This window comes from Neltuma alba, unplaced genomic scaffold, assembly GCF_004799145.2.
Source record: "Neltuma alba isolate B1F8T4 unplaced genomic scaffold, ASM479914v2 tig00012419_pilon, whole genome shotgun sequence".
Classification (NCBI taxonomy): Eukaryota; Viridiplantae; Streptophyta; class Magnoliopsida; order Fabales; family Fabaceae; genus Neltuma; species Neltuma alba.
The window spans coordinates 72,210-89,931 of record NW_021636908.1 but is presented as its reverse complement, the minus strand read 5'-3'; the positions used below and the strand labels follow the sequence as shown (position 1 = coordinate 89,931).

At 33.5% G+C, this 17,722-nt stretch overlaps 1 protein-coding gene and 1 pseudogene across 1 annotated transcript; both read right to left on the bottom strand.

Moving 5' to 3' along the window:
• Nucleotides 1–4,342: 4,342 nt before the first annotated feature.
• On the bottom strand, nt 4,343–5,409 carry LOC114726984 (benzyl alcohol O-benzoyltransferase-like; annotated as a pseudogene).
• Nucleotides 5,410–10,450: 5,041 nt separating this feature from the next.
• On the bottom strand, nt 10,451–11,981 carry LOC114726983 (benzyl alcohol O-benzoyltransferase-like). Its single transcript, XM_028913690.1, has 2 exons — nt 11,529–11,981; nt 10,451–11,350 (listed from the first exon to the last, which is right to left on the bottom strand). Exons 1-2 carry the CDS (start codon nt 11,976–11,978, stop codon nt 10,451–10,453), a joined length of 1,350 nt encoding a protein of 449 aa, XP_028769523.1. The 5' UTR covers nt 11,979–11,981.
• Between the last annotated feature and the right edge of the window lie 5,741 nt (nt 11,982–17,722).

Below are 17,722 nucleotides of genomic sequence, written 5' to 3'. Positions count from 1 at the left end.
CCCCAACAAAGTAATGACATTTTTGGATTATTAAGACTGAATTGAAAATATCTTCTGATTTAGAAAATCTAAAATACTTATGATGTAAATGCAAAATGTTATTGTTGGCAAAAACAAAATGCAAACTACAACTATATATGCAACCAGGTGCTTTGATATTGACAACTAAGTGCACAATAAGTAAGATTTATTGGAAATCAATTTGCCCAATCAACAATGCAGCTCTCAACTTTGAGTTCAACACAACATATATGATCTGAGATCTTTTTTTTTTTTTTAATAAAATAGACCTAAAATATATAAATTCATTCAAATACTAAATTTCAGTGTGTGAAACTTATTTGAATGGTACAAAACTCCGCTCGTAGTTTATTTGGTTTAGGAGACATGGAGGAGTGCAAAAACTGTAGCGAGTTGAATGAAGAAAAAAGTTAGAAGGAAAGGGAGAGAAGATTCATTTTAAAAAAAAATCTCCACCCAATCTATCATTTCAAAATTAATAACTCTTTCCTGAAAAAATAAAGAAATAAGACTGAATTTTAACCTAGTTAAAAGTTTAGAGATTAAGTCCCACCAAATCATATTTAAAAAGAATATGAGTTATAAGTAGGTTAAAAATTGTAAGAGATTAATTTTTTCCCAATTTTTTGAAATTAAAGTTCATAAAATGGTTTGATCTATTTGGTTTTAGACAATAATTTATTCAATGAATAGCTAATATACAAAATTCAAAAGTAAAATTTTTATGAAAAAGAAAAGCTTGATACTTTTGCCACTAAAAAAGAGCATACTCACAAAGAAGAGCAATTAATAATAGTGATGACGAAGTTTTAAAAAATTAAAAATAATATTTATCTATTACATATTTGCACTCTTGATAGAACTTTTGAATGTTTTCTTGTTAATGGATGTTTCAGATATTCTTAGATATTGATGGATATTTAAATATGATGATATTTTATATTTGTAACTTAATTTTATTCATATTATGCTTTTTATTAGTAGTTTTATTACTTTATTTTATTTTTTTGATAAAACATATAAGAAATATTAAAAAATTGTATTTTTTTCTTAAAAGGGTCAAAAACCCACGGGCTAGCCCTAAATCCCTCAACTTAGGGATCAAGCCTAACAAAATAAGATATTTCTAAAATTCTAACTCGTTTAAGCTAGTGACCCTATAGGGATAGGTCAGCTCGTATTCTCAAGGCTAAGTTTCATCAAATTGTGATTTTAGTTAATACACATGATTATGAAGAATATTTTAAGAAAGATAATACTCCTCTGATCCTTAATATAAGACCTAATTATTGAGTTGGTTTTGGTCCTAAATATAAGACCCATTTCTCATATTTATTGATTTTCTCTAAAGTACCCTTATGAATACTCCCTTAATCATAATGAAGTAAAAGAGAGATGTGATATTAAGAAAGATAATTATGGTGTTTTAGGAAAAACGTGTCATATTTCTTATAATTAACTAACTTACCTAACTTCTTTAATCTAATCAAACTAGTTAAATGGGTATTATATTAAAGACCGGAGGAGTATCTATTTGTTACAAATAATAAACTCAACTAATTTTCTTAATATACTCTAATAAGTCAACTAACTCTTATATTAAGAAGCTGATATAATAATTTTCTCTATTTAAAAATAATTAATGAAACGGTCCAAATCTAATGAGTTTGAAGTGATTTGTTTTTATTTCCAAGAGTTCTGTTGTAATTAAGATTTTCTAGTGATTTCCACAAGTTCCCATGTCTTCTCTAAGTATTCATCCATTTGGACTTGCTTCTCCTTCAGGTGATCTTTGATTCAAACCCGATGGCCCCTTGTTCCTTTTATCATTGGGCAAGTTCAAAATTAAAATCCCATGATTGTCCAGCGGGCTTTTATTACTCCTCCAAGTAATAGTGTGTTTATTTTTTGGGGGTACAACGCGGCAATAGTTTTGAATCCAATTGTCCAGCGATTCCATCATCACCAACAATAATATTTAGTGCCCGACAATATCTCGAATAGGATTGTCTCCAATAGAGGATACCTATGCTCCTGTTGGAGGCAATCATATTCGATCCTATTGGAGGCAATCCTATTCGAGACACTGTCAGGCACTAAATGTGGATACCTCTCCTAACAGGGATTCGAACCTTGGTTCCTCACGTTGTGATGGACTAGCCCCTTCGTTAGACCAAATCCTTATTGGTGAATACCTATGCTTTAGCAAAAAAAAAACAACATGTAGTCAGTTGGCCCAACCTCTTAGTGGGTTTGCAGTTGCTAAAATCATTTCTGTTTGCCCCATTATGCTTTTTTCCCCATTTTTGCTAGAATCTTATTAAAAGTAATTCTGTTTGAAATACTATAAGGTACTAGATATGAGTACCTCTTTTAGTAAAGATTCAAATAATGATTCATCACATTATAGAAAAATAGCTGCTTACCCTAAACCCAACTCTAGTTGGTAAGCCCACTAAGGGGTTGATCACCCATTCCTTTTTGGGCCATACCTACACTCATTGGCCCATTAGGTTTAGTGTTGGTATTATGACTATGAGTGTTTCTTTAATAGCAATAAAAATCATGAAAAATTTGTACCCAAAAAAAGCCATGAACAGTATTGAGATGAAACTAATTGAGTTAGATTTAACTGAAAGGGTTGATTACTCACAGGCGAATCAAAAGTTTATTTTTTTAGAAGAGGTTCTCACATCTTAGTGCTCCAGTGTTTCTAATAATACTTATCAAGCCGTTTGATCCTTTTATCAACATAAAATTTGTAATAAAAAATGTATCATAAAAGTTTTTATCATGAATGACTTATTAGTTACTCCCTCCGGTTTAAAATATAAGCTAAAGTTAGCTCATTTACGTTTATCAAGAAATGAATTAAAAAAAGTTTAAAACAATAAATATGTAAGGTATATATATTGTTTTTCCAAATATACCCTTATTAATGAAAGAAGTAAAAAAATAATAAATAAATAAAAAGAAGGAAAGAGAATATATTGGGGCAAAGGATGAGAGAGAGTGTGTCATGAATAAATTGAATTAGTGGAGGGAAAGAAAGTAAACCAAAATGTAATTTGAAAAACAAAGGGGGTTGGAAAATATTCATTGAAGCTTCTTTCTTCTATTCACTTTGTTCGAAACACCTTCTCTTCTGATACCTCGTAAACCAGCACTTTTTATAATTAATGCCATCAATAACCAAAAAAATTAAATACATATGTTTGGGGTAAAATTGGAAAATATTCATTAAATGGTTAGACAAATTTGAAATGTTATCTTATAAAAAAAATCAAGCCTCTCAACAAATATTAGCTTATATTTTATACCGGAGGAGTATTACCACGCCTTTCCTAGTATGGATCAAGGGTAGGTTTTTACTTTTACTTGACAAAAGGGGTGCTGGATCCTGAGGCCCCCAGCTCCTGGATACTCCAGCAAACCCATGTCCTCCTTTCAAAAACGGCATAATGGCCATCTGAAACCGGCCTCTTCATGAACATGGAAAAATATGGACACTACTACCAATAGTATATTCACCCTAACATTCCAATCTTCATGATTTGATTGGAAAGCAAATTGGTGCTACCATACATTCCTCTCCTTTTGTGCTGACTTTTGTAAGATAAACTCTAATCTAGCAAGGATCGCAATACATTATTTCATGCATATATTGCATTATAAAAATACAACCCCCAAAACAACAATGATCTAAAAGGTACTCATGTCCATAACTTCATGCTTATGAACACTCAAACCCAAACATGGGTACACACAAACAAACGCATACATAAAGTGGCTCATTTTAAACTCCAGGTGAAGCACAAAGCACCATCTAGTAAGTTATCAAAGTTTGCTAATTATCATGTTGTTCTCTAACTCTTTGATAAATATCATCATAGATTTGCGTGACAGGAAAATTGGTACGACAATGCCTTCTTCTCCTTTTGCATTCCCATGGGCAACGAAGAAGCTTACTCCATGGAAGTCTCCAGCACCAGGCATTGCTGGTCCACCATATGTTGCCTTACCCCAACCAAAATCTATGTCTTTAAAACCAACACGAGTCAAATCTGATACCTGCCAAGCACTTGAGGAAATATGGTTAGGCCGTCCTCTCATAACCATAAGATCTGCTACAGATTGTATGTACTTTACTGTTGCCATAGCTTTTGATTTCTTGACCAGCTCCAAGGCATACCCACATAAGGTTTACCGCAGAGCTTCCCGGCGGTGGTAACGACGGCCGGGAACACGAAAGCGTTGCTTTAATAAGCTGGTGGCAGCAATGGAGGGTTCGACTTTTTGTTCCTTACATTATTATTGCACATTAAGCAAACCTCCTTATTGGTTCAAGCTGTAAAGCTATGGTACAACAACGCCAGATGAATGCTGTGAGTACTTCAAAGGTAGAGTTTTGACGATGGTGGTGATGAGGGAACAATTGATGAATGGCCTTTAACTGGTTAGGACCAAAGAAGAAAGAATCGTAGACCATGTCTTCGTTTCTTGTTTCATCATCATCATTATTTGGCACTTCATCGTATTCAGTGTGGGGGCATGTCATACGAGGTGGGTCCCTCGCATTTAGTAACTCTCTGCACCAAACTGGATGGATTGAAGGCTCACAACCTCCTTGTGTTATCTCAGCTAAAGCCTTCACCAATTGAACAAGACCAAGACCATCATCATAGTGTGGTTTAAGCGATGAGCGAAAATGAATCCACCACACTTGAGACGTGTAACCTTAATTAAAGGGGGGGAAACATAACCAACATTAGCACATCTTGGAGGCATTTGAGGTAAAACCTGTCATGGTATAGATAATTCTGGTCCAACATTAATAAGAGCAAAAATGACAGCAAAGTATACCCTTTTTTTGAGAATGACTTATGAAGTAAACAAAATTGATGAAGCTTGAAATAAAAGACTAAATATATGAGAGGACCTGTATGAGTAAGAGGGGACAATTAGTGACTCCTTCTGAACCAGGGACATTATAAAGAAGCTCTTCAAAGCAAGGGAATGGAGGTTTAAGAGGGTCACCAAATTGGTAAAGACAAACATCTGCATCAGCTTCAATGAAAATGACTCCTCCTTCATTACAATCTACCATAAGTTTGCGACAAGTTCCTTCCCTAAGTTGACCTGCAAAAGGATAGTAAAAGATAGGGTTTCAGCGAGTGCCTTTTTGATGAGCTTAGCAGGGTCCTTTCCTTCCATGGAAGGCTTGTGAGGATAAAAGAAGAATAATGGAATTTGACATCTTAGATGCTCTTGCTCGTCTATGTCAGAGAGTAGCTTAACCACGCGAGGTGTAGGCTTGGCTGGAGCCACCAGTTCTGGTTGGCACTTCTTCACAGTGAACTCTATTTTTGGTGAAAATGGTTTGGCCATTTATGTTACCAAACATAGAACTGAAAGGAGACTGATCGGGATGTTAGCTGCTATGCTTTGGGTTCACGATGGAAGCCAGGCGGCACTATTTATAAGGGAAAGACACAAACATTATATTGCCACCCAAATAAGCAAATCCCAATTTAAACCCTAAAATGACTAAATGGTGTTTGGATTAACTTTTCAGAAGATAAATACGTTAACAGAATTTTAACTAAAAATGCTTTTTTTAAGTGCTTATGAGAAACAAAATGACAATGCTTGTTTAGTTTAACTGTCCAATGCCTCTTGCCTTGATGGGGCATGCAATGTGCTAATGCGACATCTAGAATCCAAGTTCAAACCTAGCCAACAACTAAGACATATAGTGAATTAATTTTAACAAGGACAATTAGGTCATTTCACAAAAATTTAATTAATTTCAAAATAATTTCCAAGTACTTCATGGGAATTAAGCCATTTCAACCAATCATTTTAGAGTTCTCATATTTCGAGATCCCTTTCCCCCTATTCATTATCCATAATGAGATAACCAAATTAGTCAATTACATTCTCGTGTTTTTGTTTTTTTCCTCTTTGTTTGCCATCAAAGCCCCTGTCAGTAATAGAGGCCGCGTCATTATGCAACAGAAACAGATGCCTTTTTATTTTGTTTTTGGCCAAATCAATTGTTCGCTTGTAACTCACATGATGGTGAGATCTTTATCGACGTAAAGCAACCCATGAGGTATAATGTATGGTATTACATCACCACAAAAAAACATCAAATTAGCAACAGAATTTAATGACGAATTAGTGACGAAATTCATTTAGTGACGGAATTAGTGACAGTATTTTTTCTGTCACTAATTCCACCGTTACTAAATAATTAGTGACAGAATTCAAACTTCCGTCGCTAATTAGCGACACTAATTGACGGATCAGCGACAAAAATTAGTGACGAAAATTTTCTGTCACTAATCCGTCGCTAATTAGTAACGGATATCCCACAAAAATTCTGTCACAAAATAATAATGGATTTGTGACGGAAAATTCCGTCACAAATTGGTGACGAAAATTTCTGTTACTAATCCGTCACTAAATTTTTTTATTTTGTAAATTTAAAATACAACATCATCGCCACATGTCCATCACTATAAGCCGCCACGTCATCAATGGCTGCCACCTCACCAACTCCTCTGTCTCCCATGTTGCCACATCATCTCTTCATTCATGTCATCGCCACATGTCCATCATTAGATGCCACCTCAACTCTTCCTCTCTCCCATGTAGCCATGTCATCATAGCATCCACGTCATCGCCATGTGTCCATCATTAGGAGCCACCACGTCGTCACCACGTGCCTACCATTATAAGCTGGCTACGTCATCGCCTTATCCACGTTATCACCACGTCACAAACTGGTTTGAACCTGAGACCTCCTGCGTGTGTGCTGATGCTTTTGCCAGTTGAGATGAGAAGCACCTACAAAATTCTTTTACAAAAATATATATATATGATATCTCTAGTAACAAATACAAATATATATAATAAATATTATATACATAATTTAGTATGTATTATATAATTTAATATATTATTATTTATTTGAATTTAATTTTTATATTTTAGTAAAAAATTTCTAATAATTTATATTTTTATTCAAATATTTAACAAAATAATAAGTATATTATATATTTTTATTTTTATTTTCTTTTATAATATTTGTATTTTTAATTTTTATATAATATATTATTTAAAAATTATGATATATTATATTTTTATTTTAATAATAAGTTTAAAAAATAATTGTTATATATTTATATTATATTTTTTTTGTCACAGATTAATGATGGAATTGTGACAGAAATTAGTGACGGAAAAGTTCCGTCACTAATTTTTGTCACAAAATGAGAGTTAGTGACGAATTGGTGACAGAAATTAGTGACAGAATTTTTTCGTCACTAATCATTTAAGATGAAATTAGTGACGACCTTGTGATAGAAGTTAGTGACGGAATAAGGTTCCATCACTAATTCGTCTCTAAGTTAGTGACGGAATAAAATTCCGTCACTAATCCTTTACTAATTTAGTGACGAAAATTTTCCGTCACTAAATTCTGTTGCTAATTTTTGTGGCAGAATTTGTGAAGGATTAGCGACGGAATTTTATTCCATCGCTAATACCCTGTTTTTTTGTAGTGCCTCTGGGCGTTAATGTAACATGTAGTTGTGAATTCGATGCTATTATTGCTTGGGCCCAAAGAGAGTATTCGTGGTAATATTTTTCTTTTTTAGGTATAGGTATTTTTCTATTAGAGGTAATTCTGTTCGAGATACTATCAGACACTAAATATAAATATCTCTCTCAACAAATTTTGAATCTTGATTTGCTACGTTGTGAGAGATTGACCTTTCAGTTATCTGATCCTGTTGGTATTGAATATGTAGGAAGGAAATGAGCATGTGTGTGTTCTTTTTAAATATACTTTTCTAAATAAATAAATAAAAACGTATGTTTGTCAAGGGAACTTGTCGAAGATACAAGTGAGTCCATAAAATAAGATTAACTTAAATCAACTGTCAAAGAAGGAGTTGTCTTTTTAGTTAATTAATTTCAATGCAGATAAGCTAAGGAATAATGACAAATGTAGATGGTGAAAACCGCAAAATCCTAAATCAATATTTCTTATAATACTTTAACAGTTTTTTTTTTAATAATTGACTTGCAAATAGCAAAAACATATATCAAAATAAGAACTGAGACAGGCTACTCATCCTGATGAATAAAGATGGGAAGGGATTTCTATCCTGCGTCCAGTCCCAATATTATCCCGGTCCTAGTCAGGACAGGATAGGACCGGGACATCCCGTTTTAGTTCCCCCCCCCCCATACTGGATACTGGACCTGTGGATCTAATTATGATTGGGCTTATTCCACTGGATTGCAAACAGCCCAACACTTAAGTTTTGTTGGTTTTTTTTCCTGTTTCTATATCTTTGGGCTTAGCCCTCTTCAAAATCATATAAATATTATATTGGAATCATATTATTTGAACGCATTGGTTGGGACACTTGTGGCCTTATCTGAAAGAACAAAAACTGTGGACACTCGTGGACACTTGTGGCCTTATGAGGCAGAGAGGAAACCGAGTTCACAAAATCCTCGACACCTCCCAGGCCCCAATTCTTTCATCTCTCGGCCCATTAATATGATCAATGCCACTGGTTGAAGTCCATGCAAGTTGGGCTTAAAAGACCTGCGCGGATTGATATTCAACCAATCCACATTTCTATTTTTTACACATATATTTTAAAAATTTTTAAATATTAAATTCTGCTTATTTTTATATTTTTATATAATTATATAATTAATTAATCTCAAGACTTACAAATAATATAAACACATAATCGATTTTTAATATTTATTTTATTAATATAGAAATGATAAAATAATAAAAAAAGAAATCAAATATAGAATCAAAGCCCCTAACAAAGTGCAAAACTATATTTAAATTAAGTGAAAATGATAAAAAAATTTCTTATTAAAATAAAAATAAAAACTGTCAAAAATTTAAAAAAAAAAAAGGTTAGCTCATGACGAATTGTGAGTTGGCAAATGTGGGCTAAAAAAGATTCGCCTCACAACAAGCTCACATTTTATCAACTCAACCCTTTATTTTTTGACAAGATGAACCTGCAAATTCAACCTACATTACCACCTATGCCATAGTGTAATTAGACCCTTTCATGACATTAAGAATTACGTCCCATTAAAATCAACCTTGCCCTCATTATCCAAGAATGCATATTTTGACTGTGCTGATCAACAAAATAGAACCAAGTAGCTTTCAAAAGCTTAACTAGTCGTTGCCACCTTGACATGGAAAGATAGAGAGACATTGAATGATGACAACTAGAATGCAAGCCAACATTGAAAATCCATTAACTATCTCGAGGCTTGGACACATGTTGGGCCGAACACAGAACACATCTATAGTTAGGATGTCCGCTTTTCTCTATGACCCAAGCAAGAACTAGCCATATAGGGAGATCCAACCCATTTCAGGAAATGAAAATACAAGTGACCCAAGAAGTTTTGAAATAATTAAATGCACGAGTAAATTCCGTCTTTGGCAATCCCAAAACACAAAGCATGGTTTATAAGTAGATCTTTGCCCTTCTAATAATAAGTTGATGTTCAAATCGCTTTACATAAGAAGAAGCTTCAGTAATAATGACCCTTCATCTTTAACTAAAAGACTGTCATGAGATTTTGCAAAATGATCCAATATTGAACACATATTGTCCTTAAGAATGAGGTCGAAAGTAAAGATAAAGCGAGGTTGTGATGTCCAGAATGGTCATTGTACCAATGCCTTCTTTCTCCTACTCAGCCTCTTGTTTACAACGTTTTATAGTTTTGGAGAAGCAAACTTGTAGCAAAATGGTTATTTCTCATTGCAAGCTTTTCTTGAACATCATAAATCAATCAATCCTTGCAACCATCCATCAAAATCCTTTGTACTGCGTGATATTTAGCAAGTGAAAGCATATGAAAAACCCTTGTGCTTGTCATTGTGCAAACCAAACCAATTCATAATATGGAAGGGATGAATGATGTACATTAAGATCCATGAATTTTAATTTGAAAATATGAATACGAGTGTTTCCAATTTTATAATTCCTACTTCATAGCTGAAACGGAATATCAATACTTTTTCAGTGAACAAGACAGAAAAAGTCACTGGAGCAATATATCAAACACAGGGTACGCATCTTAATTATACGAGCTACACTGTTGACTAACTAGAAATGGAAGGACTAGGATCTAAGACCATTAGAACACTCGGGCTAGCTCATATGTTGTCCTCTCAAAAAGCGGCCTAATAGGTTCTCTGAAAACAGCTTCTTCATGAAATGAGAAAATGTAGACACTAGCAATAGTATATTCACCCAAACGATTTGCCTCCTATATGTCCATAAGTTCATATTTATGAACGCTTATACATGCGTACACACAAACTCCAGGTGAATCACAAAGGACGATCTCTGGCTAGTTATCATAGTTTGCTAATTATCATGTTGTTCTCTAACTCTTTAATAAATATCATCATAGATTTGAGTGGCAGGAAAATTGGTACGACAATGCCTTCTTCTCCTTTTGCATTCTTATGCGGAACAAAGAAGCTTGCTCCAAGGAAGTCTCCAGCACCAGGCATTGCTGGTCCAGCATATATTGCCTTACCCCAACCAAAATCAACGTCTTCAAAGCCAGCACGGGTTACATCAGACACAAGCCAAGCCCTTAAGGGAATAAGACTAGGGCGTCCTTTAATCACCATGAGATCTGCTGCAGATTGTATGTACTCTACTGTTGCCATAGCTTTTGATTTCTTGACCAGCTCTAAAGCATACCCAAATGAGTTTCTGCAGAGTTTTTCGGCAGTGGTGACGACGGCCGGGAACACAAAACCGTTGCCGTAATAACCCAATGGTAGCAATGGAGGGTTCGACTGTATACCCCTTACATTTTTATTGGCCATGAAACGAACCTCCTTGTGTGGTTCGAGCTGCAAAGCTATGGTGCGACAACGCCATATGAATGCTGTGAGTACTTCAAAGGTAGAGTTTTGATGATGTTGGTGATGAGGGAACAATTGATGAATGGCTTTTAACTGGTTAGGACCAAAGAAGAAAGAATCGTAGACCATGTCTTCGTTTCTTGTTTCATCATCGTCATCATTTGGCACTTCATCGTACTCAGTATGGCTGCATGTAATACGAGGTAGGTCCCTCGCAATTAGTAACTCTCTGCGCCAAACTGGAGGGATTGAAGGTTCACAAGCACCTTGTGCTATCTCAGCTAAAGCCTCGAGGAACTGAACAAGACCAGCACCATCACTCATAGTGTGGTTTAAGCGAAGAGCGAAAATGAATCCACCACACTTCAGACGTGTAACCTTAATTAAATGTAAAACAATAAGCAACATTAACACACGTCAGAGGAATTTAAGGCGAACACTATCCTTTTTATGATATGATTGTTAAAAACCGTAGAGTTCAAAACTTTAAATAACGTCTGAATGCTTGACGGTTGTCAACATTCAAATTAATGAGAGCAAAAGTATATGAGTAGACCTGTATGAGTAAGAGGGGACAATTAGTGACTCCTTCTGAACCAGGGACATTATAAAGAAGCTCTTCAAAGCAAGGGAATGGAGGTTTAAGAGGGTCACCAAATTGGTGAAGAGAAACATCTGCATCAGCTTCAATGAAAATGACTCCTTCTTCATTACAATCTACCATAAGTTTGCGACCAGGCCCTTCCCTAAGTCGACCTGCAAAAGGATAGTAAAAGACTAGGGTTTCAGCGAGTGCTTTTTTTATAAGCTTAGCAGGGTCCTTTCCTGCCATGGAAGGCTTGTGAGGATAAAAGAAGAATAATGGAATTTGAAATCTCAAAGATGCTTGGTCATCTATGTCAGAGAGTAGCTTAACCACATGAGGGGTAGGCTTGGCCGGAGCCACCAGCTCTGGTTGGCACCTCCTCACACTGAACTCTATAGTTGGTGAAAATGGTTTGGCCATTTTATGTGCCAACCAAAAAAAAGCTTAATGAACTACGGAGGGAGGATGATGGGAATGTTAGCTTCTTTGCTTTGGGTTCATGGTGTAAGGATTATGAGAATATTTATAAGGGAAAAACGTACAAAAATTATATTACCCCCCAAATATGCTAATCCCAATAATTTAGACCCTGAAATGACTTAATTGCTGTGAAGTCCTTATCAATTAATTTCGAATTAAATTTTATAGTAATTAGCAAAATTGCCTACATGACTGAATTTAAAATCTAATAAGAAAACAAAATGACCACATCAATTTAATAAATAATAATTTTAACTTATCAAATTAAATGGCGACAACAATTAAGTTAGTGACAATTAAAGTTCCTGTTGTAGAGGCCACGTCATTATGCGACAGAAACAGACACCTTCTTGAATTTTTTGGCCAACCAATTGTGATATCTTTAATTAATGGCGTGAGGTTTCACAACTTCTTATATAAGAACCAAGAAGATATACAAAGACCTAGGTGGTGTGTGTACTACTTTGCAGGTCTTAATCAATGCACACACACCTTTTCGTTTTATGACCTTTCGTGGGAGAACACGTGCATGTGACACACACACACACACACACACACACATATATATATATAAAATGATGTTACGTACGTCGCGGAGCCCATGAAACATGTTGTAGCTGTGAATTCTGTCGTATTTGATCATGATTTGGCCCACGAGAGCATCTGTGATAATATCAATATATATAATGTTAGTTCTGTATAATATCAACATGTATAATGCTCTCTCGAAAACACTTCTATTAGTTCTGTATAACATCATAGGTTATATCAGTTTAGATGTTACTCATTTGATGCTTAATATAAGAACTAATTAATTAATTTAAGTAGATTAAAAATAGTAGTTAAATTAGTTAATATAGTGTGCTTTTTGTAAAATACCTTGAGTATCTTCCTTAATTTTCTCCTTCTCTCCCTTACATGATTATTGCTGGAGGAATATCAACAAAGTTAGTTTAGAAAAAATTGATAAACATGTATGTGAAATAGGTTTTACATATAGGACCACGCTACTACAAAAATATTTGATTTGTAGTGCCTGTTTTGTGGCATTTAATTAACAAGACGTTACAGCTAATACTCATTAATTTATTAAAAAAAGCATATTCTTTAGCATTTTTTTAAAAAAGTGTTACATCTAGTATGATGCTTCTTGTAGCCCTTTCTCAAAAAAACACTACAGAAGCACTTTTTTTTTAAAAAAAATATAAATATCTCCTGTAGCATTGGTTAAGAAAACTCTACAAGGTAATTTTTTCCTCTTTTTTTCCCCACACTATCGTACCTCACCACTCCTACTGCTCGTCTCTCACCATTTTTTCTTGTTTTCCATTTCTCCACAACTCTCTCCTATCTCCACACTCACCTTTTCCTTTTCACCAAGCATCCCCACCACTCTGTTTGTACCTCCCATTTTCTCTCCACTTCTACTTTTCATACCCATTATTCCCACCTCATTCTTTTGTCTCCACCCACAGTTCTCATCCCATTTTCCCTTTCTTATTCCTACCCCTTTTTCCTGTCCCCAACCATTTTTCCTTCCTCATTCCTACCTCCCTCCTTTCCCCACCCTTTTCCCTTCCCAACTCCCCCTTCCTTATCCCTATTCCAACTTTCCCTTCCCAACTCCCCCTTCCTTGTCCCTATTCCAACTTTCCCTCCACACCCCCTTCTCGTACCCACCTTTCCCAATCCTATTTCTATTTTTTTTTTTTCCTCACCCCTCTTTTCCATCCCCAATCTCTTTTTACTTTTTTTTTTACAGGGTATTCAATGTAGTTCTACTCAATCTACAATACATTGTAGATTTTTATTCCCTTTGTCCTGACCCCTCTTCCCCGCCCACACTCTCTTTTTACTTTATTTATTTATTTATTTTGCACGGAACTCAATGTAGTTTAGTTCAATCTACAATACATTGTAAGTATTTTTATTTTTAAGCTACATTATTTTAAAAGCTTACAAATTTAAGTTTGTTAGTAATAAATATCTTAACTTGCTTAATATTTTTTATTTTAGTTGGTTAGATTTTGTAAAATTATTCATTGGTGAAAACTTGAAGTATGCCAGAAAATTAATGAGATATGATTAATTATTATCAGTTACATGTGGAAATGTGTGATAGTTATAATTTTTTATTTTCTATTTTAGGTGGAATAATATGTTGGCAAATATGATCTTTATTGTTATGGGCTGTGAGAAATTGATGGCATATGCCATATGAATTATTTAATTAAGTACCATTAGTTAAAAAGAAGTTTTAGGACCTGAAATTTTTAAGTTGTTATACTGTTAAATTTTATTAAGGTAAAGAACATTATTTAAACAACTATTTACATAGTTTTGTAATATGATATTGTGAGATATGCAAGTTAAAATGGTATAAACATATGAAACAACAAGAAGAATAATTAAAGAAGTAATGTCACAATATTTAATTTGTTGGCTTTTAATGCTTTTTATTTTAGATTTGATATATGTTGGCAAATATGATTTTTTTTTTTAGTTGTGGAAAATCATTGAGTTGTGCTGGATTAATTAGTTGATTAGATACTATTAGTTAAAAGAGATGGCTTGAACCTGGGAAACTTCCACTAGATGCCCATGCACGTGTGTGTATATTTGTATGATTGAAGAACCAATTTACTTTCAACTTCATTTTGTTAGTGCGTTGATTGGCTATCGAGATTCTGCATCATCGGGTTATAATAAAGCCCCAGACACCGCAGAAAGCTACGTGTGGAAAGAGATTAAGGTATCTATTTAAATTTACTAAAGTTTTGAAAATAAACCACTTGCATTCATAAATTGATTTAACGATATTGCTGCAGTGCCCTTTCCAACCCAATAATAATTATTTTGATTACTATATTATGAGATTCATGAACGATATTATTACTCACGATCAAACTTTTATTCCTGATAATGTAAGTAGTTTTAATTAGTTTAACTTTATATTGTTTATTAACTTTAATTATTGTCTGATAGTTAATTTTTAGCGATTTTAGTTGGCTGTGTAAATTATTGCGCATTATTATGCAGATGCACATTACGCAAAGTACACTAACAACCAAGTAAATGAAGTCATAAATTGAAGAGTAGTGTAGATATGTGTTCCAACAATACTTTATATGGGCGCGTTGTTTTTATAGCTTCTCTTCTATGTTTCACCTTTAGTTGAGAACCAAATAAAAATATAATAATAGTAAGTGTAACCATCACTGTTAGATGTATTTATTATATTGTAGAATTAGAATTATATTGATCTTGTTCACAACTGCTGTCAATATACATAGCAGTGATCTAAGTTTGCTAATTAATTAGCTATGTTGTTCTGATAATTATATTGTATGTATTTGATCTCTGAATTTTGCTGGCAGTTGAGAAATTTCTATGTAAAGTTTCTGTAAATGTGGTTTTGGAAATTATATAGAATTTTTTTAAAACAATTATATATTCTGTAGCGTTTCATTAAAAAAGTTCTACAGAATATCAATTAATTTTTTTAAATGAAAAATACTTCTGTAGCGCTTCCTTATGAAAGTGCTACAGAAATGATAACTTGATATAGTGCTTACATGTTCTGTAGCGCTTTCCTGAGAAAGGGCTACAAGAAGTGAACTTCCTAAGAAAGCGCTACAGAAAGTTACTGTTTTAAAAAAATAAAAAAAAATATTTTGTAGCCCTTTTAGAAGCGCTACAACTTATTCCCAACATCTTTCATAGCAGATGTCAATGTAGCATTTTGAAAATACTACAAAAGTGAAAAAAAATAAGCACTACAGTTAGCTTTTTCTGTAGTAGTGCTAATATTAACTCTTTAATTAGCTTCTATATTAGGAACAAGAGAAGTAGGTAAATTAGTTTGTGACTGATACAAAAAATCCTAGCTACAATGGCAATGATATGATATGGCATCTATTAAGTTCTTTTAGATATTTTGGGATAAGACAAGCTAGATCAAACTAGCTGGATGGTATCACTACTCAAAAAAAGCTATTTAACAATGGTTAAAATGGGCTTTTTATGGTGGTTTTGGAGCCACAGTGAATTCTGTTAACATTGTAAAGAGAAAATTTCACAGCGGTTTTTATAAAACCGCTGTGGAAAGTTAACTTTCCACTACAGTTTTATGAAACAAACCGCCGTGAAAAGTTTGTTTTCAACGATGGTTATAGTATTTAACCACCGTTAAAAACTCATTTCACAGCAGTTATCCAAATAACCGCCATGAAATGTTTGTGAATTTTTTTTACATACTGTGATGAATTTTCTATACGACCTTGCTGCAATTTACAAACTAATTCCAATCAGCATAGCAAAAAAATGCCAAAACAATTCAAGACGTAAACTCAATCCTAATACTAACATCCAATTCTTATTCAATCAACTACACCTTATAATCAACAACTTAACTAGTTAATAATTAAACAATAAACTTAAATGTGAATGACTTAACTGTTTCATATTTTCAAAATTCTCAAGCAATATTGTTGACAAAGTATCCCTCATTATGTTGATTTCCTCAGTTTCATGTGGCACATTATCTTGAAATGCTTGTAAATTAAAAATAATATAGTCATTAGTTAACTTGATCAAAAATGTGAAAAGAATTAAAAAATTATAATGTAACTTATATTTACCTCGTCTAACTTCCTAATAACCCCTGTCTCAATATTGTCATTCATATAGCGGATGACATAATATGGCATTCAATACTCCCAAGTTGACAATGGTACTAACAAAATGAAACATAAAATTAAATATCTAATTTTGATCATCTAAAAAAATTTATCAACATTAACTTTGATTATTTAAAAAATTTATAAATATATACTTAGCTCAAAACAACATTTTTGGGAGAATTTATGTTAGTGGTTGCTTATTTTTCTGCTTGGCCATAATTTTAAAACTATGAAAAGCCCTATCAGCAATTAGAAAAAAAAAATATTAAAGCATGTTTTTGTAAACTTTACATGTAATAAATATATAAACATAAACTCATGTGTGAATGATATCTCTAGTTTCGTCTTGTTGACCTCCACGAAGGGAATTGAACTAGTAGACATTATTATCAAGGAGGAAAAAATAATGTGGGTCCAATAATAACTGCAAAATACGAACCATGCATATTGATTATAATCCTGTATATATAATTTATGTGTCTCAAATACAATAATATACTTATCGTTCCACGTAAGGTGCAAAATATAATTTTTTTTCGTCTTAGTTTTGTAGTCATCATGTAGATCGACCTCACTTCCACAGTATTTATTACTTTTTGCACCTTTTGAGGACACATAAAGCCATATGTGCCTTAAGTCCTCTATCTTGGCAGACCCAGGTAAAGTGTCTGTTGTTCAAATAAGAAACATTAGGACATGCATAAGTTGTTAGAATTACTATTTTGATGATAACAAATTAAAGAATCTGTGTTGATCGATCACCTGATCGATCAAGGGATTATCAATAACTTGATAGATAATGTGTTGATCGATCATTGTTAACTCAATTATGTATAAAAGTTTGCAGAAAATTATTGATCAATTGATCGATAACCTAATGATTGAATAGCTGTCAGATAATGGGACAAGTCTGGTAAATATTTATCAATCACATGATCGATAATTAAGTCATCGATGAAAAGACAGATAAATAGTAAAGCCCTCTATTCACTTTATGTTTTG